Source organism: Pristis pectinata, chromosome 21 (assembly GCF_009764475.1).
Source record: "Pristis pectinata isolate sPriPec2 chromosome 21, sPriPec2.1.pri, whole genome shotgun sequence".
NCBI classification, from domain to species: domain Eukaryota; kingdom Metazoa; phylum Chordata; class Chondrichthyes; order Rhinopristiformes; family Pristidae; genus Pristis; species Pristis pectinata.
The window spans coordinates 35,773,532-35,796,884 of NC_067425.1; the positions used below are offsets into that span (position 1 = coordinate 35,773,532).

Sequence of the window (23,353 nt, forward strand, 5' to 3'; positions counted from 1 at the left end):
AAACTGGATCCAAAATTGGCTTGGTGATAAGGGGCAGAGGATAGAGGTGGAAGACTGGCTCTTCTGAATGGAAAACTGTAACACGTGTTATACCCCAGGGATCGGTGCTGGGACCTTTGTTGTTTGTCATATCTGACTTGGATGAGAATGTAGGTGCTCTGCTTCGTAACATTGCAGATGACACGAAAATTGGTGGAATCATGGATGGCGAATTTGTCTAAGGGTTCAGCAGGACATGGATCAGCTGGAAAGTTGGGCAGAGCAGTGGCAGATGGAGTTTAATCCAGACAAGTGTGAGCTAATGCACTTTGGGAGGTTAAATTTTCGTAGGGAGTTTAGAGTAAATGGCAGGGACCTTAGGATCACTGATGTACAGGGAGACCTTGGGGTGCAAGTCCATAGTCCCTGAAAGTTGTGACAAGGCCAAGAAACTGAGTTTTAGAGTTGGGACATCATGTTGCAACTGTACAAATCCTGGGTTAGACGTCACAAGGTACTTCAATCAGTTCTGGTCACCACACTACAGAAAGGATAGAGAGAGCGCAGGAGAGATTCACCAGGGTGTTGCCTGCAATGGAGGGTTGTAGTTTTAAGGAGAGTTGGACAGGCTGGGTTTATTCTCACTGGAACATAGAAGGCCAAGAGGTGACATTATGGAAGTTTATAAAATTATGAGGGACATAGTTAAATAGTCTGGATAGTCTTTTGTCCAGGACAGGGGAGTCTAGGACAAGAGGGCACAGGTTTAAGGTGAGAGGGGAGACAGTCAATTGGAGAGGTAGTTTCTCACACAGAGGGTGGTGAATATCTGGAACGAGGAGCTGTCAGAGGAGCTGGTGGAGGCAGATACGACTACGACTTCTAATAGGCATTTGGGCAGGTACTTGGATAGGAAGGATGGAGAGGGATGCAGGCCTAATGCAGGCAAATGGGACTGGCGATGACAGGATCCCAGTCGGCATGGAGGAGTTGGGCTGTCAGGGCCTGCTCCTGTCCTGCATGTTTCCATGATTCTATAAGAGGGGAGGACAGACAGAGGCAGACGGATGAAGACTTGGGTAAAGGCTGTTTTCCACAAGGAAAGGAAAAGAAATGGTTAACCACCGTCGCAATCCCTTGTAGTGGGTGAATTCAAATGAAACTTAAATCTATTTGATACACTACACACAGTAGCGTAGCGGTTAGCGCGACACTATTACAGCGCCGACGATGGGGGTTCAATTCCCGCTGCTGTCTGTAAGGAGTTTGCACATTCTCCCCGTGTCTGCGTGGGTTTCCCCCGGGTGCTCTGGTTTCCTCCCACATTCTAAAGATGTACAAGTTAGTACATGGGTTTAAAATGGGCGGCGAGGACTCATTGGGCTGGAAGGGCCTGTTACCGTGCTGTATAAATAATGTTTTTTTTTAGAAACAAATTCTGGTGCATGGATCATGGGAACTGGACGAGTTCCGTCAGCCACTCGAACCCACTCAGTCAGATCATGGCTACACCTTCACAGCACTTCCTCACCTCTGCTCCCTCCCTCCCACTGTCCTAACCCATCTTCAGCACAAGGTCCTGCCACACATACCTCTGCCTAAGCAGGCAGTGATGCCATGGCACAGACCCTGTGGATGGAGCACAAGCAAATCTTCACAGCCCCCTACAGAAGATGCACCCCATCTCTTCCCCATCCTGCAACACCTTACCATCAGCTTCCCACAGACAGACACTGGGGGACTTGGCAGCATTCCAGAAATCTCTGGAATAAGTTGAAAGCAACATGCGTCCATGGGTCGCGGCAGCAGGCGGCCGAGGGTTCCAGCCGGTCGGCCTGCCCACCCGTCTTCCGTGCTTACGTCCGCGCGCGGGTGTCCTTGGAGAGGGAGCACACGGTCTCCACGGGCACCCTGGTTGAGTTCCGCGCTCGGTGGGCCCCTCAGGGGATCGCGTGTGTCATGGACGGGGAGAATGCGATTCTTCCCTGAAGTGTTGCGTGGTGCGTTTAGCGGGTGTTGTGTTGCGTGTGCGTTTCGTGGCTGAGTAGTGAGTGTTATTTTGCTGTAGTTATGTAGATGCTTAGTTTGTTTTCTTCTGTTTCTGTATTAGTTGTAGTGTATTGACACAGGTTGTCCTTTTGTAGTGCTTTTAGTTAATAAACGTTTATATTTTAAAAAAAAGCAACATGTGTGTAGGCCAATCCCAAACTATCTTCCTGGGTCAGTGTTCAATGACCGGTGGGTTCAACATATCCATGGTCGGGAGTCAATGATGAGAACATGCATTCTTTGCTTGCTTCACCTGGTTGTCTCTCTCCCAGAACAGCCTGGAAAAGGGTTGTGGCTCTCTGGTCACATTGCATCAGGTTGTGGATTATTGACCTCAGTAATCACCTCAAAAGAGCGAAAACTCCAGGCTCCAGTCACATGAAAGCACACGGGCTTTGTTCTCTCGAAAGACAAATGGAGACTATCAGAAAGTAAAGAGTTCAGACTGATGTAAGGGCTGGGAAGCCCCACTGAGGACACTGAGCTCTCCGTAGTAATGTGATGAACAAGTCCTTAACTGAGGAGTTGTATGTCAGAATCACTAAGCTGTCGAGCCAGTAACTGGTCCAACGCTGTCCTGACGGATCCCTTCACTGCTGCTGGGGGCAGTGAGGGCTTGGCGCCAGTCTGCTCCAGTAACAGAGACATGGAACCCACAGCCAGCACAGAGAGATCATGGCTGGAGGTGACTGGCAGTTCAGTGGTGGGGTCCCTGTGCCCCACCAGCTCAGGAATGGTCAGTAGAATTAAACTACCTCCTGCCCCTCTGTATCGTGGAGGGTCGTGGCTGTCACGTGACAGTGACAACACTGACCCCATCTAGCCAGATGACAGCACTGCCCCTACTTGGTCGGAAGACACACCACTGTCAATCAAGGCCCGGCTCCACCCCACCCATCAAGTGCACACCTGACAACTGGTCTTTTAAGCACCTTTGTACTGGGCCATTGGCCCTTTTGAACTACCTGGGCTGGACTACCCCCAGCCCTCCAGCACTATAAAGAGTGCCGCATGTGCTTGGTTCTTTCTCTTTGTTGTCTCCGTGGGACGCTGAGGTAAGCTGTGCACTGCTTAAGAGTAGTTAGTTAGAATATCCCTCTAGCATAGAGCCGACGCTTGCACTGAGTCAAGGAGGGTGGCAAGTGTCGTATTGTTTCTTCCTTGATTTGTTTGTACCCAGTTTGTTGTGTGTGTGTGTGTGTGTGCGCGCGCACACGCATCTCACCCTTGTTGCGATTTCCCCCAATGTTCACGATCACCCGTGTGCATGTGGATATGTGTGTATTGCTCCGTTATCCTGTCCCGTGTTTGTCTTTTATAAATAAATTATTTTAACACCAAAAACTGTGTCCAGAGTCCTTGCCCTTTGAGACCTCACAAACTTGTCTTACAACACTCTCACCTGGTCTTCCGTTCACCCCATGATAGAGTGACAGAGTGTAGCATGTAGAGTGTAGAGTGTAGAGCATAGCATAGATAGAGTGAATGCACTCAAGTCTTTTTCCCAGAGCTGGGGAATCAAGAACTGGAGGGCATAGTTTGAAGGTGAGAGGGGAGAGATTTAATACGAACTTGAGGGGCAAGTTTTTTTACACCAGGGGTGAAATCCATGTGGAATCAGCTGCCAGAGGAAGTGGTTGAGACAGGTACAATAACAGCACTTAAAAGACAATTGGACAGGTACACGGATAGGAAAAGTTTAGAAGGTTATGGGCCAAACACTGGCAAATGGGACTACCTTGGATGGACATCTTGGCCGGCATGGACCAGTTGGGCCGAAGGGCCTGTTTCCGTGCTGTATGACTCTGACTCTTTCTTGTACAGTCAGGGATTGCCAGCAGTGTGTGGGGATGGGACACTTTTCAATAAAGCTTTGAGAACACCTTTAAATCTCTCCCCCTGTGCACCTGGTGATCCCCAGCCCTGGCAGAGTGCTGTGGCGGTTTGGGGAACCTGGTGTTGGGCCTACCGGTGACCTGCAGCACGGAGCTGGGCCTCAGCACTGGGGTTGTTGGCCTGGGGAAGTTGCCTGCTCTGCTCCTGGTGTATTTTGCAGCGGCAGGACTGGTGGTATCTCTCCAGTGCTTTGAGGTGCCTGCCGGCAATAGCCAATGACTCAGACGCAAACAGGAGGGCTGGGCTGGCTGTTGCCTGGCAGATAGTGAGCTTTGCGGCAGGTGTGAGTCACCAGGTCACAGCACGGAAAGAGGGTCTACGGCCCAACTCGTCCAAGCAACCAAGTTGCCTACCCAAGCTAGCCCCATTTGCCTGCATTTGGCCCATAACTTTCTAAACCTTTCCTATCCATGTACTGTACCTGTCCAAATGTCTTTTAAACATAGTAATTGTACCCACCTTTACCACTTCCTCTGGCAGCTCGTTCCACACACCCACCAGCCTGGGTGGAAAACTTGTCCCTTTACATCTTTCCCCTCTCACCTTAAACCTTTGCCCTTGAGTTTTAGACTCCCCTATCCTGGGAAAGGACTGTGACCATCTACCCTATCTCTGCCCCTCATGATTTTATAAACCACTATAAGGTCCCCCTCAGCTTCCTTCACTTCAGGGAAAACAGATCCGGCCGATCCAGCCTCTCCCTATAAGTCAGCCCTCCGGTCCCAGTCACATCACAGAAGTATTTGTCTGGGTGAAGGGTCTCGACCCGAAATGTCGTCTGTCCATCTCCCTCCACAGAGGTTGCCTGACCCGCTGAGTCCCTCCAGCATTCTACCTGTTGCTGCAGATCCCGGCAGCTGCAGCCTCTTGCGCTCCGGCTTACAAAAAATGTTGATAGGACAAACGGGCAAAATCAGGGACGGGCTCTCAATGTTGAGGGAACTATTCTACTCATAGCCAAAGATCAAACACAGAGACAGGTTCAAAATCTGGGATATAGCAGGTTTTATTGAACTTGAAATTTACAGTAATCTTGCTTTCTATGCAGTTATCCAATCAGTTGAGTCCATCATTGCTCATTATGAGTAACTTACTGAAGATCCTTTTTAACTTATCTCTAGAATAGAAAAGCATGCAAAAAATATGCTCTTTATATTAATACATATATACAGAGTAACAATTGCATCTCTCCCCAGACTAAGTTCAGTTGCACCATGCATAAGATATAGTCGAAACAGTGTACTTCATGTAACACCCATTAGACACAGCAAACACTGAGCTTTACATTCCAGCCAGATGCAGTGGAACAATGACACGGTGATAATCTGACTACATCAAAGTTAAAAAGCCACAGGAGACTTTTCAGTGATTTAACACCGCTGACCAAAGGCAGAGGGCTGGAAGTTAAACAGCACACATGCCTCATCAGCCACACAAACCGACCTGGTCACTGAGAGGTTAACTGCCAGAAGAGACATTCAGTGCCGCATTTCAATAGGACGTAGACGCATCATTTAACCTCGGTTGCCATGCTGGGTACAATACAAGGATGGGCCATGCGTGGAAGGCCAGGCATGTTACTGTGGGGCTGCACTCTCAGATGGACGACTGTTGGTGATCCGTGCAGTGCCTGCTGGGCGACAGTGACAAATCCCACCAGGTACCTGCTGGGCTGCCAATGCCACCAGGGGCTGGAGGAGGTACAACGACGCAGCCCACCAACAACGAGTTAGAGGTTGTGGGCAACCAAGGCAGAGACTGCAGCCCAGGAACTCTCATCGCCAGCTGTGTACTCCAGATGTGTGAGGCGGTGATGTACAAGTCCCCCAGCCTGCCCACAGACAGTGCCCGCTGGAACGGGGTGGTGGGGAGAGGGGGCCAAAGGCTGTGGTCTAGTGCAGGCCTGGGGCCAGCGCTGTGATTGAGGGTGTGGTGGGACACTGAGGTGGTCATCAGGTAGGTGGTCAGGTGGGGGCCTCGGGAAAGCACTGGGCCGTGGGTGGGCCCTGGTTGCAGGGGCAGGGGACAGACTGACAGGGTTGTACCAGGGCAGGTGGTGTGAAAGGCTGGGACAGGGTGGAGTCCCGTTCCACTGTGGTGGAAGTATGGGACCGTCATGCTGGGACTCTGGTTGCTCCTGGTCTGGGTACCAACCCACCACACCTCTCGGCAGAACGGGCATGGAAGAGAAACAGGGCAATTAGCCAGAGATCACATCAGGCACAAGCATGAAACCTGGAACTTCCAGAGTGACCCACAGCACCTTGAAATAGCCTTCCTCGTGTTCCCCTCCTGACCTCTCGAAACATGTCGATGAACAAGGAGACCCAAGCCCATTTCCCAGCCTGCACCTCCGCAGTGCAGTGGTTCCAACCTGCAATGCATTTCCCCATGCACGGCTCAGGTGTCTCAACCACTCGCATCTCCTCGCGCGGTCACATTCAGAACTGCAGCTCCTAACCCCATGCTGGGCCGTTAACCAACAAGGCCACTCTTACCTCCAAACCTCTCACCGGGCTGCATGGTGTTGCCATCCAGGGCAGCAAGTGAAGCTGGACTGTACCCACAGCCACTGTGAGAGTTAGTTACTTGACCCTGCCTTTAATTAAAGGGGACGGACAGAGGGGAGTTTTGCCAACTGAAAGTATGATTTAGTCCTCATCTGCAAAGAATGAAAGCTCTAACCCAAAGGAGTTTAAAGATGAATTACACCTGATGGTTTCTCTGGATGCAGCTGATTTTTCTAGTGAGCAAGCACATCCCTTAATTCAGTTCACGGACTGAGGAAAGCCTGGCGACAAGGTGCTGCAATGAGGCTGCTAAACAAGGTAGGAGCCCATGGTGTTACAGGAAAGGTACCAGCATGGATAGAAGATTGGCTGACTGGCAGAAAGCAGAGTGGGAATAAAGGGGACCTTTTCTGGTTGGCTGCCGGTGACTAGTGGTGTTCCACAGGGGTCGGTGTTGGGTCTGCTACTTTCCATGTTATATGTTAATGATCTGGATGACGGAATTGATGGCTTTGTGGCCAAGTTTGCAGATGATACAAAGACAGGTGGAGGGGCAGGTAATGTTGAGGAAGCAGGGAGTCTGCAGGAGGACTTGGACAGATTGGGAGAATGGGCAAAGAAGTGGCAGATGGATTCAGCGTAGGGAAGTGTACGGTCATGCACTTTGGTAGAAGGAATAAAGGTGTGGACTATTTTCTAAACGGGGAGCGAATTCAGAAATCAGAGGTACAAAGGGACTTGGGAATCCTAGTGCAGGATTCCCTAAAGGTTAACTTGCAGGTTGAGTCGGTAGTAAGGAAGGCAAGTGCAATGTTACCATTCATTTCGAGAGGACTGGAGTACAACAGACTGTGACCATTCATCCTATCAATGCCCCTCATAATTTTATAAACCTCCAAAAGGTCACCCCTCAGCCTCCGCACTCCAGTCAGGACAAACCCAGCCTCCTTGTCACTAAAGCCTTCCATTCCAGTCCAGATCCTCGTGAATCCCTCCTGTACTCTGGCACCACCACATCCTTCCTACAGAGCGGTGACCACACTGCACGCAATACTCCAAGTGTGGCCTCACCAATGTCCCGTACAGCTGCACCGCAATGTCCTGACTCATACACAATACCCCATCTCTGAAGGCAAGCAACCTAAACACCTTTTTCACTACCTGTGTCGCCATTTTCAGGGAGCTATGGACTTGCACTCCTGGATTCCTCTGTTTCCCAAAGCTGCTAAAATATCTGCCCTTCACTGTTTATATCCAGCCAGTAATGGAGTTAGGAGTTCAGAGCCCAGTGTTGGGGCTGGAGGTAAGATTTCATAGATCAGTTGGACATGGAGGTGTTTATGTTGATCACCAGTTCAGAGTCAGGCTGGAGATCGTGGGGCGGTGGATGAGGGTCTCGGATCCCTGTAGGGGGTGAAAAGGATCCCGGGATAACCTGGTCCCGCCAGGTTCCGCAGGGAGTGGTGATTGATGCCCTCCTGCATGGCCACTAGGCCTCAGGGCCTGTCACATTTCCCACCACTCACACCAGCGTGTCTCACTCTGGAAAGTCAACCACAAAGCTCTGAAAACATTGCTTTATACAGTCAATCTTGGCAGCACCTGTGGGAAAAAACATTTCGAGTCTGCAGGCCTACATCAGATCTCAAACGCTACAGATCCAAACTATCACCTGTCATCTCTCCACAGATGCTGCCTGACCAGTTGAGTGTTTTCTGTTTATATTATACAATTGAGGAATCGATGGTTCGGTGATTGGAGCCATTCGGGAGACTGGCCCTCAGAAATGGCACTAGAGGATTTAGAACAAGCACACAAGCAGAACTTTACTACGGTGAGAAATCAGAAAGCATTCTTCAAAGGGTGGTGAAAAATGTAGCACGTTCTCACCCAGGGGCCCCAGGAAGGACGGAGGAACTCTGGGCAGCTGACTGGCCTCTTCCTACACCCGAGTCAAAACAACAGAACTCAGGAAGAACTCAGCGGGTCGAGCAGCATCTGTGGAGGCAAAAGGTGTAAGCTGACGTTTTTGGGTCTCTTTTGTCTTTAATCACCATTTGCCTCCACAGATGCTGATCGACCCGCTGAGTTCTTCCAGCATTCTGTTTTTTTGTTCTAGATTTCAGCACCTGCAGTCTCTTCTGTCTTGGTCCTGTATCTGAGTAGTGGCTGCTCGGTGTGTGGCGGGAGTCAGTGGGGAGCCTCTTTCATGTGTAAACAAGATGTGAGAACCACAATCAATATTTCTCACCCCACCTTACTTATTATGGCGCAGAAGGAGGCTACTCGACGCACTGGGTCCAAACCACACCAATCCCTTCAGTCCCACTCTCTCAGGGACGGGGAGAAGGCTGCCGACCCTGCGGAAATCCATACACAGGCAAAGTGCCCCGGAAGCACCGGAGGTCAGGATTGAACCTGGTCCCTGCACTACCCGCTGCACCACTGTGCATTCCGCAGAACGATAAGGATAATTTCTACAAATCATTCTAGATATTTTGTCAGGAACTGTTTAATATATTGAAAATTAGATGGCCAATATTAAATACTGGTGGCAATGGGAGTGTAAACTGTGATTGTACCTTGTGTGACTTGAACTCTAACTGTATGGGTGTGATGCTGTGTGTGTGACAGCACACTGTTTGCCTGTACTCTCATAGGGATAGAGGGTCTACAGCACAGAAACAAGCCCTACAGCCTACTATATCCACACCTACTGCTGCCCCAACTGTGACCGCATACTGTGGCTCTCTGCAATGTGAGTGTGAATGCTGACTGCACTCTATCAACTATTTGACTGTAGGCCGTAGCACTTGTAGTTTGACAGTTGTGTAACTGCAAACTCTGTGACTGTATGCTGCAGTATTGTAAAGTGTGACAGTAAACTGTAAACCATTAACTGTGTGACTGTATGGTGACTGCACAGTGATAGTAAAATATGTGACTGAAAACTGTCACTGTATGCTACCTGGCTGTAACTTATGTGACTTGAACTGGTGCGAGGCTGTTTCTGCATGTATGACTGTAACCATGATGCTGACTGACTGCAAATGCTGTGGTTGTAGGTTGTGTGACTGTACGTCATGTACCTACAGACCGAGCAACGAAACGCTATTGTATAACTGTTTATGTGACTGTGTGAGGTCACTGTATAACCGTAAACTGTCAAACAATGCTGTGATTCTAGACCGTGTGACTATAAAGTGTTTAATAATGCTGTGTGACTGTAGACTGATGTTGTGTGTCTGGCAACTCTGAGGCAATGCCGTGTAACAGTACACTGTTAAACTACACTGTATGTCTATGAACTATGTGATTATTCTGTGTGACTCTAAACTGTGACTACACTGTAACTGTGCACTGTGACAATGCAATGTAACTTATAAACTACGTGACAATGCAGTCTGACTGTAAGCTGGGCAACTGTAAACTGGGAGACAATACGGTGCGGTTGTAAGCCATGTGAGTATAATGTGTGTCTGTTAGTTGTGTGAACGTGCTGTGAACACACTATAAATAATGTGATTATGTAGTGTGACTGTAAACTGTGTGACTGTAAACCGTGTGGTTACACAGTGTGACTCTAAATTGTGTGACAATTGTGTGACAATGCTGTGTGACTGTAAACTCCAAGACACTGTAAACTGTGTGACCATATTGTGTGCCTACAAACAATGTAATTACACTATATGACTGTAAACTGTGTGATTATGCTGTGACTGTAAACAGTGTAACTCTACAATGTGACTGTACAGTATGATTACAAACTGTGTGACTTCACAGTGTGACTGCACACTTACGACTCTACAGTGTGACTGTAAACTGTGTGACACTGTGAGACAGTACACTGTATTCAGGATCAGGAAGCAAGAGTGAACTGTACAGAGTTGTCAGGGAACCTCAGCCAGAGCGAGATCCCTCCATTTGGTCTGTCTGTTCCTGTCAGGCGGTGTGGTCCCAAGGACACGATGGTGTGGGGTTATGCTCTGGTCTCAGTGTTGGGATCCACTCACTGACCTCCACTGACCCTGGTGGAGTCCACAGGCACACACGGGGTCAGGCCTTTAGCCACAGGGCAGTTCCAGTGACAGGGTCAGCCTCCTCATTCCCCTTGGATGTTGTAGACAAACTGCCCCCCTCCTCTCCCCTGTGACTTTCTCCTCTGCCTCTGGATTCCTGGGGATCCAGGAGGTGTCCCTACCGTGCCTGCTCCCCCAGAGAAGTGAGGAGTGACGGGCCAGAATGCTCCTCCACCCCATTCCTCGCCAGTGAGGGAATAAACACCCACACCTGATAGACCCCTGGAGGGAGAGTAGGCGTCTCTCTGGTCTGGTGACCCAGTGGGCAAGGTGCCACAGCCTCCTGACACCAAGCAGACACATCTCCTCCTGCCTACACTCGGGCCCCCACGGTGCTCCAGGGCCCTTCCCTCGAGCCCAGGAACTCTGACTGACCCTCTGGTCCTCTGCCCGGCCCCAGTACACCTGCTGGGATCACCACTCCCACGTCTCTGTAACTCCGCCGGGAACCCGAGCATGCCAGCAAGTTGGGAATCAGTCACCAAATCAGCCAAATCGTTAAGATAATGCTAACTTATCTGCTTCGTTAATCTGCTGGACAATTTGCTAAATTATGTCACTAACAAAATTAATTCAGGGGACAGATGTCGGGGGTGTTAGCCAATACATCATGGGCACATCCCTCCCCACCATCGGTAGTATCCACAGGAGGCACTGCCTCAAGAAGGCAACATCCACCGTCAAAGATCCCCACCATCCGGGCCATGCCATCTTCTCGCAGCTCCCATCGGGCAGGAGGTACAGAAGCCTGAAGTCCCACACCACCAGGTTCAGGAACAGCTACTTCCCTTCAACCATTCAGTTCTTGAACCAACCTGCACAACCCTAATCACTGCCTCAGTACAGCAGCACTATGGCCACTTTGCACTACAATGGACTTTGTTTTTTTGTTCCAATTGTGTTCTTTCTTGTATAATTTAAGTTTATTTTATGTTTTTCTTGTGAATGTTGTGTCTCTGATGCTCTGTGCCTGTGATGTTGCTGCAAGTAAGTTTTTCATTGCACCTGTGCACACATGGACTCGTGCATCTGACAATAAACTCAACTCTGACTTTGGGGAGAGTCTTGGTCACTGCACATCACCCTGAAAGGATCACAGGGAGCAGCCTGCACCTCACCAGTACAGGGCCACGTGACACGCAGCTGACAGTGTAAGTTGGTTCCTGGTACCCGTCACCTGTACTGAAGCTGCAGGCTCGTCCCAATCCAGGGCATCTGTCCGGCAGAGGAGAGCTGATGAGGGAGGTTCACTCTGCAGCCCGGAGGCAGTTCACAGGACAGTTCACAGGGGGCCGAAATAGGGCGGGTGGTGAACACACTGACCTCCCACAGCGACACGCCCCATGAGGTGCCATCTCGTCCAGCGAGGCACTTTCGAGAACGGGGATCACTTTACTTCCTCGCCTCGTCCTCGTGTACACATCTGCCGGTTGGTCAGAACCTCTCTCGGGTTTCTCGGAAGCTTTAGTCCATGGAAGGCCGCGTGGGAATGAGGAGTGAAGACATTTCGAATACGAGCGTGGGACGGACTGAATGCAGCATGCACAAGCTCTGGGCTCTCAGGAGATCGCCTCATCCTCGCACACATCCGGCAGCTCGCTGTCCTTCCCCGCTTCCCCACTCACCTGCTTCCTGCAACAGGGACAGTTGGGAAACGTTAGCACTCGATTGCTTCTCCTGGGCCAGGCTCCGGGTTCAGGGGAGGAGCCGGTCGGTGTAGACACCAGACACCACCCTCTGAACACTGCCTGGGCACACCGGGGCCAGACAGGGGTGCACAGAGCTGACTCCCACCCCTGGTCTCCCCAGCTTGGCATTCAGACCAGCGAGAGATGGCAATGAACCAGAGATCAGTTGCCTGTCATAGCGTTATACAGCAGGGAAACAGGCCCTTCGGCCCAACACGTCCATGCTGACCAAGATGGCTAACTTAGCTAGTCCCACTTGCCTGCACTTGGCCCATATCCCTCTAAACCTTTCAAATCCACATAATTGTCCCCACTATCACTGCCTCTGGCACCTACCACCCTCCATGTAAAAAAATTACCCTTTAAATCTTTCCCCTCTCACTTTAAACCTCTGCCCTCTAGTTTTGGAGCCCCCTCTACCCTGGGGAAAAGACTGTGGCTAGTCACCTTAATTATGCCCCTCATGATTTTATGAACCTCTCTGAGGTCACCCCTGAGTCTCCAACCTCCAGAGAAAATGTTATACCTTACCCAGCCTCTCCTTGTAACTGGAAGCCTCCAGTCCCAGTAAGCTCCTCATAAATGGTTTTTGCACCCTTTCCAGCTTAATGACCTCCTTCCTGCAGTAGGGCGACCAGAACTATAGGCAGTACTCCAAATGTGGCCTTACCAACGTCTTGTACAGCTGTGACATGATGTCCCAGCTTCTGTACTCAGTGCCCCGACCGATGAAGGCCAGTGTGCTAAACACCTTCTTCACCACCCTGTCTACCTGTGTAGCTACTTTCAGGGAACTCTGTACCTGTACCCCTGGGTCTCTCTGTTCTACAACACTCCCCAGGGCTCTGCCATTTACTGTGTAAGTTCTGCCCTGGTTTGCCTTACCGAAATGCAACACCTCGCATTTATCTGAGTTAAATTCCATCTGCCAGTTAGGGGAGAATTGGTCTTTCTCTGCTACCACAGGGTGGTGAAAGGAATTTGAGCAAAGCCCAGGGCTCTGCGGCCCGGCATCACAGGGCCACACTTTAATGGGCTGGGCCCTCTCTATCCCAGCATTCAGCGGGAGGTCTAAGCAGTGACAGGTGGCCTGCGGAGGTGAAGTCGAGGCAGAAACATCTTGCTCACCTCCGACAGCCAGCAAAGCTGGGGGAGGGATAACCTTGACATAGTAAAGTGATTTTATTATATAGTAAAACTAAACAATTAAAAATACATAAAAGACATAATTAGGAGTGTTAATGTAAAGAAACAATATTAAAATTGTAACTTGGCCTCTCTTTTGCCTCCTAAATATTTACCCAGCAGTTCCCAGAGAGTTAAGTGAGTCTTGGATTCAGCACCAGCTCTCAGTGAACCAGCTCCACAAGCCCTGGGGCAGCCCAGCCAGACTGTGCTCTGTCGCTGGACTCCACATGGGTGGAACTGAAAGTTCCCTTCCCCATCTGTCAGGACATCCCAGTCACCCTCCTACAGTATCCACAGGGATATCCAGGTGTAATTTAGCCAAATAGCACTGTCTCCACTGGGAGGCACCCAGAGTGACAGGCACAACCGGTCCAAGGAGTAACGTATGCCTGACCTGGGCCAACAAGGAGTAACGTATGCCTGACCTTGGGCGGCACGGTAGCATAGCGGTTAGTGCGACGCTATTACAGCGCCAGCGATCGGGGTTTGATTCCCGTCGCTGTCTGTAAGGAGTTTGTACATTCTCCCCGTGTCTGCGTGGGTTTCCTCCGGGTGCTCCGGTTTCCTCCCACATTGCAAAGACGTACGGGTAGGTTAATTTGGGTTTAAAATGGGCAGCGCGGACTCGTTGGGCCGGAAGGGCCTGTTACCATGCTGTAAATAAAATATTTTTTAAAAATTTAATTTAAAACCCAGGCCCTCAGGAGATATCCCATCGCCACCTGCATACCGAGGCAACCTCAGCTGGTGAAATGCCGGACAAGCAGGCACGTGAGTCGCCCTGCTTCATCCACTCACACGTGCATGTGTCCTACATCAACTGTACAACAGGATGGTCTCTGTTCAGCTCAGGTGCAGGCAGGGAACGTCCTCCACCATCCCAGCACCACACAGCACCATCACGTCAGTTCAATCAGCAGGGCACAGAGCTGAAAGCCAAACCATTGCCAAGTGCCTCTCATATGGAACAGTCATGTACATGACCAGGTAATAGTATTAGTAATATATACTGTATACAGTATACACACACATGGATACAAATATATATATATGCATGGACACAAGTGCTCCTCCCCTCACCCAACCCTCACCTTCCCCTCACCCTCCCCTTATTCTCCCCAACTCTTCTCCACTCTCCCCAACTTCCCTCAGCCTCCCACCCTTGCCCCATTTCCCCCTCATTCTCCCCCCATTTCCCCCTCAGCCTCCCCTCACGATGCCACGTTCATTTCAGATGGGAACCTTGCCACAGACAAGGGAAGGGTGCTCATTGTACAGGGTTGCGCTTGGTATGGAGATCTTGATCCTTGAACAACATCACCTCTCCATACCTTTAACCATCGTATACTGCACCATCAAATGACTCAACAGTGTTCTCCAAACTGGCTCCCCCTTACCTCCTGAACAGGGTCATCCAGATACTGATGTCCAATGTCTGGTGACACTGGGCGTTTGCCAGTCTGCCCCAGAATTAGCTGACTGGTCTGATTGTGCTCTGTGGGGTTGGGTGTGTTAGGAGCCCAGAGCTTCTGTTACTGGGACCCTGTCTGCCTCCCTCTGATACTGTGCACAGATCACTGAATGAAGTTGGGTTCTGTGGGAGGCAGAATGAATGAAGCCCTGGGGTCACGGTCAGTGGAAGTGTCACAGACTCAGTCTGTCAGCCTCTGCAGTGGTTTCAGTCTCACATAGGGGCACGTGCAAGGGTTGGGGCATTAGGGAAGGTCCTCCTTAATAATTGGCAAAGGAAATGTTGTATGTGAAGCTACGGACACATGCAGATAATACTAAGGACTCACTGCAAATTTAACTTGCTGTGCACACTGCCTCAGCTGCATCTTCTCTGTATCTGCACAGACCCACAGCCTGTCTGTCTGCCTACACTGCACACACGAGTTCCATTCTGCTGAAGGCTTGATTTAAACTAGAAATGGCACGGCACGTTACTGTAGCGGTTAGTGCGACGCTATTACAGCGCCAGCGACCCAGGTTCAATTCCAGCAGCTATCTGTAAGGAGTTTGTACGTTCTCCCCGTGTCTGCATGGGTTTCCTCCGGGTGCTCCGGTTTCCTCCCACATTCCAAAGACGTACGGGTTAGGAAGTTGTGGGCATGCTATGTTGGCGGCGGAAGCGTGGCGACACTTGCGGGCTGCCCCCCAGAACACCCTACGCAAAAGATGCATTTCACTGTGTGTTTCGATGTGCATGTGACTAATAAAGATATCTTATCTTATCTTAACCAGCAGTGGCCCCTGAACTGGGACCACGATGACTACTGGCACTAATTTATACTGGAGTCAGAAACGTGAGCAAAATTCCCATATTTGCTGCAATCCCAAATTAGGAGAGGCAGTGGCATGGGAAGGAACAGCTCAGAAACTGTGACTCAAACTGATGTCCGTGGACAGCTCGTTAGATTGCTGGTCCAAACAGTTACAGAGCTCCGGCCAAGTCATATGGTGAGTACTTAATGCGCAAATGTTGAAGGTCCCAGAACTGGTCTCTGGGACACAGAAACTCTAACAGTCCACCATCTGATTGTTCAGAAGCATTGAAGGCTTGGCATCGGCTTACTCACTGGTCCAGAGGGTGAGCAGAGCGCGCAGCCCTAACTGGAGCTGGGATCACGATCACCAGGGTCAGGGACGAGGATAGGTTTGCAGCCGGAGCGCTTGTATGTTTCAACTTGTTTCGACAAGCCGAAACTCACAAGGTGAAAGTCATTGGGTGCAATCTCCTGCTCCTTTAAACTCACTGGGTTCAAAGCAAAATGTTTTATACTACAGTGTAACATGTAGAAAGTGAACGGTAAGTGTGTTGGACCCTTAACAGCAGTAACATCCAATAGTCCAGAAAATCTCCCAGTCCAGTACCACCAAAGTCCCAAGGGTGCCGGATTATCAGAGCTTTACTGCATTAAGGATTTAAAAAGAAGGACATGAGGACATTTTGTCCTTTGCATCTTGAAAGGAGGTCCCCGACAAGCTGTGTGACTCTACAGTGTGGCTGTAAACTATAACTATACTATGATTGTAAATTGTGATTCTACAGTGTGAATGCAGACTGTGTGAATATGCTGTGTGACTGTACAGTGTTACTCTACAGTGTGAGTGTAGTGTAACCACAAATACAATATTTGCCTATAGATTTGCTCTCCTACATCACTCACTGTTTGATGACCCAGAGAACCTCTCTGCCCCTGTAGAGCTGAGCCTCCCTACAGTGTTATGGTCATAGATACATGGAACATAGAACAGTACAGCACAGGAACAGGCCCTTCAGCCCACAACGTTGTGCAGAACTAATTAAGCTAATGACACCTAATCCCTTCTGCCTGCACACGGTCCACATCCCTCCAGTCTCTGCACATTCATGTGCCCATCTAAAAGCCTCTTAAACACCTCTATCGTATCTGCCTCCACCCCCACCCTGGCAGCACATTCCAGGCACCCATAACCTTCTGTGCGTGAAAACAACCTGCCCCACACATCTCCTTTGAACTTTCCCCCTCTCACCTTAAATCCATGCCTTCTAGTATTAGACATTTTAACCTTGGGAAAAAGATACCGGCTGTCTACTCTGTCTATGCCTCTCATAATTTCCTTAATCAAGTCTCCCCTCAGCCTCTGCCGCTCCAGAGAAAACAACCCAAGTTTATCCAACCTCTCCTTATAGTTCATACCCTCTAATCCAGGCAGCATCCTGGTGAACCTCTTCTGCACCCTCTCCAAAGTCTCCACATCCTTCCTATAATGGGGCGACCAGAACTGAATGCAATGCTCTAACCAGAGTTTTATAAAGCTGCAACATAACTTCCTGACTCTTGAACTCAATGCCTTGACTAATAAAGACAAAGCATGCCATACGCCTTCTTTACCACCCTATCGACTCATGCAACCACTTTCAGGGAGCTGTCGTCTGGAGGGGAATTTTATCATCTATCAGACACTGAATTAAATACAGGTTAGGGAGCAAGGTGCCCTGAAGAGAATGCTCCCTGCTGTCTGATTTGGGAATGGTTTCCCATTCCCTCGTCTTGCACTGCCCTTTGATGCAAGGTAATGCCCCCTGAAACGTGCTGTTCACAAACACAGCCTTGTGGGTGGACACATGGACGCCAGCTGTTGCTCCAGCTCCAAAACCTGGCGACACCTCCGGCACCTGCAGCTGTCCAGGACATCAGAAGCATCCTGGGGTCCCCACAAGGCATGGGATGTGCACTCCGCAGCTCAGAGGTGCTCTGCTGGGCCTCGGTTTTGTTAGATTCGATTACTAGCCAGAAATAAAAACACACCCCTTACCCTTACCCTACCGACTTCCCTCACTCACCAAAGGCCTGAGGTTCTTGCACTACAGGAGATGGACTCTGTACTACTTACAGACACTGAGCCTCGGAAGAAGATCTTCCATTCCCCTCTTTTGCCAGCAGTCTGTATACAGCTCACTGGTCTGCTCCTCCATCTCCACCAGCCACTGTGCTTGCACTTTCCCATGCAGCCGTAGTAAATGCAACACTTGTTCCTTTATCCCCTCCCTTCCCTCCATCCAGGGACCTCAACAATCCCTTCAGGTGAAGCAGAGATTCACTTGCACGTCTGGTCTAGAGTACTGCATTCAGTGGTCACAGTGCGGTCTGCTATCTGGAGATACCAAGCCCAGTTTGGATGACCACTTTGGGTGGTGAGTGAGCTTCCAGTTGCTCATCACTTTAATTCTCCATCCCTCTCCCACTCTGACCTGTATGTCTGTGATCTCCTACGGCATTCCAATGAGACCCAACGCGAGCTCGAGGAACAGCACCTCATCCTCCATCTGGGCGCTCTGCTGCCTTTGGGATTCAATACTGAGTTCAGAATTTTCAGAACCAGATCCTTCGCAGGTTACAACAGGGTTCCCTTCCTGTGGACTGTCCGTAACCCCGCAGTTCGCAAGTTGGAAATGCAGCCACGAACTGAGTTCCCACCCGGCAGGAGATGCCCGCAATCCTGCAGCGGCCGGCAGATCCATCTCACTGCTCTCCGTCACACTTCTTTCTATGTACGGGCTGTACAGAAGTAGGGAGCTCGTAAGCTGGGGAGGACGTGTACCTTGTCCTGTTTGTATCAGTACAGATCAGTTCTGGTGTATGGTTATCCACCTGTAATATTAACTGAGTGTTTCTCTCTCCCCAGACACTGCCTGACCCATTGGATATTTCCAGCATTCTCCTCTGGTCCCAGCAGTTCACAGCATTAACTGTCCCTTTGTTTGCTTTCCCTCTCTCTGATGTCCCTCACTAACCCATCAACCAGAAGGCTCCCTAAACAGTCGGATCACCTGGGCAACCTTGGTCTCGCCCTATCACAGGTATTCCCTTTGTCCTGTCCATCCCTCCCCACCCATACTGTCACTTAAAAGTAACTTGTTTTCTCTCCCAGTTCTGATGGAGGATCTTGGGTCTGAAACACTAACTCTTCCCACAAATACCCCCTAACCTGATGAGTGTTCCCAACACCTCCTGGTTTTCACTTCAAATTTCCGGCATCTGCAACTTTTTGATTCCCAGAAGACTGGTCCTTGGTCACAGAAGTGCCTTTCGAGGAGTGAAATCAGAAAACGCTGGAAACACTCAGCGGGTCGGGCAGCAACTGTGGAGAGAGAAACTGTGTGGAGAGAGCATTCCAGGTTGGAGACCCTTCATCAGAACTGGGGGTGGGGGGGGGGGTGAACAAGGAGTGAGATCGAGACGGAAATCCCACAGGACAGCAGAACGGAGCTTCTTCAAGCCTGCCATCCCTGGAAGAGAAGCAGCAGTTGGTATTCATGCCTTTTGACAAAGGCCATTTTAGATGTTGGCACTTCGAATACAGCAGCCGTGTCTCAGTTCCAACACATGCTGCAGGCATTTAATTTATGTTTGGATCTTGACCTTCCAATTGATTCATCTCTCTGCTTTGATCCCCATAGTTCCAAGAATGCTTTTTGTGAGATCCATTGTCTTTAGCTAGTAACCTTCTATTCAATGTGTCTCATCTCATTTCAATATTATGATTACTGTCTACTTAGCTCTCAATTTTCCAATTAAATGAAGCCTTTTTCCTTGCCTCTCTTCCAACAGATGGTGTCATGACAGTCCAAAGCTCACTCCGTTTGCTCAACCCTGTTTAATTACGGTGATCAGGATTCCCCATAATTATCATCCCATTGCCCGCTTTTGTTACTTCAGCTGATTCCGTGCTGGTTTTCTCCTCTGGAACATGGTTGCCGAGCAGCGAGTTCCACACTAATCCGCTAATGTGCATCGTACTCTGAAGAGATCTATTTCAAATCTGGCTGGTTACGACCAAGCAAAAAACAATGAAGAGACATCCCCCACCCTCCACAAACTTTAACTCACAGCCTTTCCCTCTCCCCACCTCACTGACCACTGGTGCACACTGACTCCCCGACGGGCTAAGAATTCTCATCAAATCTCTCCAAGGTCTCTCCCATTGCTATTGTTGTAAACGCCTTCAGCTTCACAACACCCTGCGGTTTTGGATTCTTCAGTACCCACACTTTTTTTGACCTAACATTGGAGGCTGTGCCTTCAGCTCCCAAGGTCCCCACACACTGAAATTCCATCCCCAAACCTTTTTGTTTCTTTACCCCTTTCTACTCCTTTCTGATGCTTAAAATCCGTTTTCTTTACCCAAGAATTGGAGAGGCTGGAGATTGTTTGCCCCAGCATCTGAGGCACAATAAAATGATAGCTGTTACTCAGTTTGGAAGTTTTCCCTGGGCCAAGTTGTTTTAAGAATTGTGTGAGGCAGTTCCTGCTAGAGATGGCTATGAAATTCCTCATTGCAGCACACACTCACAGCCTTCCTTTCCTTTCAGATATTTATCCAGCTCCCTTTGGAACGTGACGACTGAATCTGCCTTCACTATTTCTCCAGCAGTGCATTTCCGACGCAGCCACTCAATGAGCCAGAACATTTTGTTCATGTCAACATTGGTTCTCTTGCCAATCACTTTCATTCTAACTCCTGACCCTTTCACCACTGGAAACAATTTCTCTTTCTATCCACTCAAGAGGGAGGCGGTGCTGGGTCTCTTGAAGAACATTAAGGTAAATAAGTCCCCAGGGCCTGTTGGGATCTCTCCCAGGTTATTGAGAGGGGCCAGGGAGGAGATCGCTGGGGCCTTGACAGAGATCTTTCTATCCTCTTTAATCACAGGCAAAGTCCCAGAGGACCGGCCTTTTCTCCTTGGAGCGACAGAGGATAAGGGGGGACCTGATAGAGGTGTATAAGATGATGAGAGGTATTGATTGGGTAGATAGTCAGAGGCTTCTCCCCAGGGCTGAAATGGTGGCCACAAGAGGACATAGGTTTAAGGTGCTGGGGAGTAGGTATAGAGGAGACGTCAGGGCTAAGTTTTTTACTCAGAGAGTGGTGAGTGCATGGAATGGGCTGCCGGCAACGGTGGTGGAGGCTGGTACAATAGGGTCTTTTAAGAGACTGTTGGACAGGTACATGGAGCTGAGTAAAATAGAGGGCTATGGGTAAGCCTAGTAATTTCTAGGGTAGGGACATGTTCGGCACAGCTTTGTGGGCCGAAGGGCCTGAATTGTGCTGTAATTTTTCTATGTTTCTATGTTTCTAATAGCCACTGCTGTTTCTCTGATTAAGAAGTCAGTGAGGATAATCCAGCAAATTCTAGGCCGGTGAGCTTTACATCAGGTTAGGAAGTTGTGGGCGTGCTACGTTGGCGCCGGAAGCGTGGCGACGCTTGCGGACTGCCCCCAGAACACTCTACGCAAAAGATGTTTTTCATTGTGTGTTTCGATGTACATGTGACTAATAAAGAAATCTTATCTTATCAGTGGTAGGGAAATTATCAGAGAAGATTCTTAGGGTTAGGATGTAATCGCACCTGGAAAAGCAGAGACTTATTAGGTACAGTCAGCATGGCTTTGTGTGGGGGAAGTCACGTCATACGAACTCAAATGAGGTTTTTGAGGAAATGACACAGGTGAGTGACGAGGGCAGGGCTGTGGATGGTGTCTACATGTGACCAGTTGTGTTCCACGAGGATCAGTGCTGGGACTTCTGTTGTTTGTGATATTTTATATAAATATTTTTATTATTTGGATGAAAATGAAGGTCTGATTAGTAAGTTTGCAGATGACACAAAAATTGGTGGTGTTGTGGATAGTGAGGAAGGTTCTCAAAGGATACAGCAGGATATAGACCAGTCGGGAATGTGGGCAGAGAAATGGCAGATGGAGTTTAATCCAGACAAGTGTGAGGTGATGCAATTAGGGAGGTCAAACAAAAGAAGGAAGTATACAGTAAATAGCTGAATCCTCAGGAGCACTGATGTACAGAGGGATCTTGCGGTGCAAGTCCATAGCTCCTCAAAAGTGGCAACACATGTAGACAGGGCGGTAAAGAAGGCGTACGGCACACTTGCCTTCATCAGTCAGGGTATTGGAGGATATGAAATTATGAGAGGCATAGGTAGGGTAGGTCAAATACTAGAGGGCAAAGCTTTAAGGTGAGAGGGGGAAAGTTAAAGGAGATGTGGGAGGCAGGATTTTTTACACAGAGCGGTGGGTGCCTGAAACACGCTGCCAGGGAGGTGGCGGAGGCAGATACAATAGCAGTGTTTAAGAGGCATGTAGACAGACACATGAACAGGCAGGGACTGGGGGACGTGGACCATGGGATTAGTTTGATTGGCATCGTGGTCAGTGCAGACACGGTGGGCCGAAGGGTCTGTTCCTGTGCTCAACGTTCAATGTATTCAGTCCAAACCGTTCATGACTTTAACTACCCCTGTCACATCTCCTCACAACCTCCTCTGTCTCAAGGAGAATAACCCCAGCTCCTCTTGTCTGAAAACATAACCACTGTCCCTCATCCTTGGAATCAATTCCGTAAATCTCTCCTCCACCCTCTCCAAAACCTTTACATCTTTCCTAAAGCGTGGCATCCAGGAGGGGACCGACTACTCCAGCTGTGGCCAAGTCGTGTTTTGTAAAGGTTCATTATCACTTCCTTGCTCTTGTACTCGTGCCTCTAAGACCCAGGGTCCTGTGGGCTTTAACCATTTCTTCAACCTTCCCTGCCACTTCCAACAAACTCTGCAGACATTCCCCAGACCTCTTTGTTCTTAAACCCATTTTACAGTTGTGCTCCTGTTCGTATTACTTCCTCTCATTCTCCCTACCAAATGCAACACTTCACATTCCTCAGCAGTACACGTCACCTGCCACCTATCCTGTCCTTCCACCAACCGCTTTATGTCCCTTGAAGTCTGTGACCTGCTTGTTCACAGTTCACCACGTCTCCAGGCTTTGCTTTATCTGTAGGTCGTAGCCTGGTATGCCGATGTCCAAATCTTGAACAGATATGAAGAAAAGCAGTGGTCCTTGTACTGACCCTGGGGAACTCCATGGTACACCTTCCTCCAGTCCAGGAAACAGACCTTCACTCCTTCTCTCAGTTTTCCTTTAATGAGCCAACTTTATGTCCCTGTTGTGACAGCCTCTTACATCTGGACGACCGCTGTTATACTGCACCTTATCACATTTAGTGCTTTCCCCTCATCAACTGTCTTTGTTAGTTTATCTAAAATATCTGTCAAGTTAGTTAGACACAGCTTGCATAGAACATAGAACATTACAGCACAGTACAGGCCCTTTGGCCCACAATGTTGTGCCGACATTTTATCCTGCTCTAAGATCTATCTAACCCTTCCCTCCCACATAGCCCCCTATTTTTCTATCATTCATGTGTCTATCTAAGAGTCTCTTAAATGTCCCTAATGTATCTGCCCCCACAACCCACCACTCTCTGTGTAAAAAAACTTACCCCTGACATCCCCCTTATACCTTCCTCCAATCACCTTAAAATTATGTCCCCTTGTGTTAGCCATTGTCACCCTGGGAAAAAGTATCTGACTGTCCACTCGATCTATGCCTCTTGCCTTTAACAA

At 49.4% G+C, this 23,353-nt stretch overlaps 1 protein-coding gene across 5 annotated transcripts in view; it reads right to left on the bottom strand.

Annotated features, from left to right (window-relative positions):
- Nucleotides 1-4,912: 4,912 nt before the first annotated feature.
- Nucleotides 4,913-23,353, bottom strand: part of camkk1a (calcium/calmodulin-dependent protein kinase kinase 1, alpha a) — an 87,419-nt gene continuing 68,978 nt past the window's right edge. For all 5 annotated transcript variants that reach the window (XM_052035200.1, XM_052035201.1, XM_052035199.1 and 2 more), the window contains one exon: nt 4,913-12,145. In XM_052035200.1, coding sequence (XP_051891160.1) covers nt 12,073-12,145 — 73 coding nt within the window. In that variant the 3' untranslated portion in view covers nt 4,913-12,072. The remainder of the gene's footprint in view (nt 12,146-23,353) is intronic.